The sequence below is a fragment of the Bison bison genome, unplaced genomic scaffold, assembly GCF_000754665.1.
Source record: "Bison bison bison isolate TAMUID 2011002044 unplaced genomic scaffold, Bison_UMD1.0 scf7180017864306, whole genome shotgun sequence".
In the NCBI taxonomy this organism is placed as follows: Eukaryota; Metazoa; Chordata; class Mammalia; order Artiodactyla; family Bovidae; genus Bison; species Bison bison.
Window position 1 is genome coordinate 578,843 of NW_011494878.1, and position 2,050 is coordinate 580,892.

The 2,050-nt window shown below is 52.2% G+C and overlaps 1 protein-coding gene across 1 annotated transcript in view; it reads left to right on the top strand.

Moving 5' to 3' along the window:
* The window catches only part of RET (ret proto-oncogene), a 31,678-nt gene that overhangs the window by 15,709 nt on the left and 13,919 nt on the right, over positions 1 to 2,050 (top strand). The window contains exon 9 of the mRNA XM_010852026.1: positions 1,487 to 1,597. Within this exon, the coding sequence (XP_010850328.1) occupies positions 1,487 to 1,597 (111 nt within the window). The remainder of the gene's footprint in view (positions 1 to 1,486; positions 1,598 to 2,050) is intronic.

The following is a 2,050-nucleotide window of genomic DNA, read 5'->3' on the forward strand; positions in this document are numbered from 1 at the left end:
GGGGGGGGGGTGGGGAGCGTGAGGAGGGCTGAGTGGGAGTGGGGTCTGTGCGTGCGGGCCCTGCCAGCCTCTGCGACACCTCCCACCCCTGCCCATCGAGTCTTCCCCTGTGCTCGGTCCCTGCCGTGGCTCCTGATGCTAAGAGACGATGGTCACAAGTGCAGGGAGCAGGGAACTTTCCAACTGTTTATCACCAATGGGATCACAGGCGCCTGAGCCTGAACTTGCTCTAGACTTGAGAAGGTTGGGGCCAAAGTTGAGATGTGTGTGTTTTTTTTTTACTTTATTCTAAAATTCTGAATTTCTGTATTGGTGCCCAAACCAGATGGTAATTAACAAGTGTATATTCATTTCTCTACCCATGTACACATAGATGCACATGCAGTTGTGAATGTGAAAGTTAAAGTGTTAGTCGCTCACTCGTGTCTGACTCTTTGCGACTCCATGGACTACAGCCCGCCAGGCTCCTCTGTCCATGGAATTTTCTGACAAGAATGCTGGAGTGGTAGCCAGTTCCTTCTCCAGGGATCGTCCCAAGCCAGACAGAGATTGAACCCAGGTCTCCAGCATTGCAGGCAGACTCTTTACTATCTGAGCCACTGTATTCACCCAATGCCTTCTTTTTTTGAACTTTTTATGTTATATTGGAGCATAGTTCATGAAGAAGGTTGTGTTAGTTTCCAGTCTACAGCACAGTGATTCAGTTATACATACACATGTATATATTCTTTTTCAAATTTTTTTTCCATTGAGGCTTTTTTTAGAATATTGAGCAGAGTTCCATGTGCCATACAGTAGGTTCTTTTTGGTTATTTTAAATATAGCATGTGTACATGTATATCCCAAACTCCCTGACTATCCCTTCTCCCCACTCTTCCCCCCATTCACCCAATGCTTTTAGACACATAGTTCACAGACCCTTTTCGAAGATCTCTTGGTAATATTACTGTGCGTCCAAGAAGTGGAGGAATTAAGGTAGGCTACACTGTTGACATGTCATTTGTAGTTGGCTTTACTTCATGAAAACACAAACCTTAAAATAATTCAAAATATCCAAAATGGTCTTCAGAGAGGCTGTACCCGGGAGGTCCCAGTCCAGGGGACGTGGACCCAAATAGGAGGGACCTGAGCAGGCTTGGGTGTGGACAGTGGCTGGCTGCCAGCTGGGTCCACCAATCAGAGGGTTCCACCCACATTGCAGCCTAGAGAGGGTCCCAGCCTCGTCTGGTCTCCCTGGCACAGCTCTGGGACTGCCTGGCTCCTCCGGCCCTCACCATCCTGGCTGCCCTGCACCTCAGGCATGCCCCGCTGGTGGGGCTCTGTGTGTGGTTCTTCTTTGCTCAGATCTCAGTTTGCTTTTCCTTGTAGGGGATGGGGTGGGGTACAGGGTTGACCTGGAAGGCCCTCGGGTGCGACCCTCCTGGCTCTGCAGTCCGAACAGGGCAGCTGCTCCCTTGTGGTCATACCTGCCCGCTCTGTGTTGTAGGGATCACCAGGAACTTCTCCACCTGCTCCCCCAGCATCAGGACCTGCCCCGATGGCCACTGTGACGCTGTGGAGAGCAGAGACCTCAACATCTGCCCCCAGGACTGCCTCCGTAAGCAACCTGAGGAGTCTGCACCATGAGCCTGAGCGAGCAGGAGCCTGGATGGGTGGGGAGTAACGACTCTCACCTGCACTTCGGCCAGACCAGCCGAGTTCCTGGGTTTTGAGTGCAGAGCCCTTTCCTAACATTTTGTTTGAACAAAGGCGCTCCTCCCCCAAAACTAGAGCTTGCCGGCTTGACCCACATTCTCCAGTGTTTCCCTGGCCAACTCCTGTCCATAACTCCCTGTCCCTTGTTTTGCTGACTCCCAGCTGCCCCCACTACCCCTTTTCTGCTTCTGAAAAGTAACCAAGTGTGGACCTTGGCCAGGGCCCAGGGCAGCCTGCAGGTTCCTCCTCTCGCCCAATGCGGCCAGGGAGCTGGTTTGGAGGCCCATCATGCTGCGACTGGGGCTTCCCAGATGGCGCTAGTGGTAAAGAAACCCACCTGCCAATGCAGGAGATG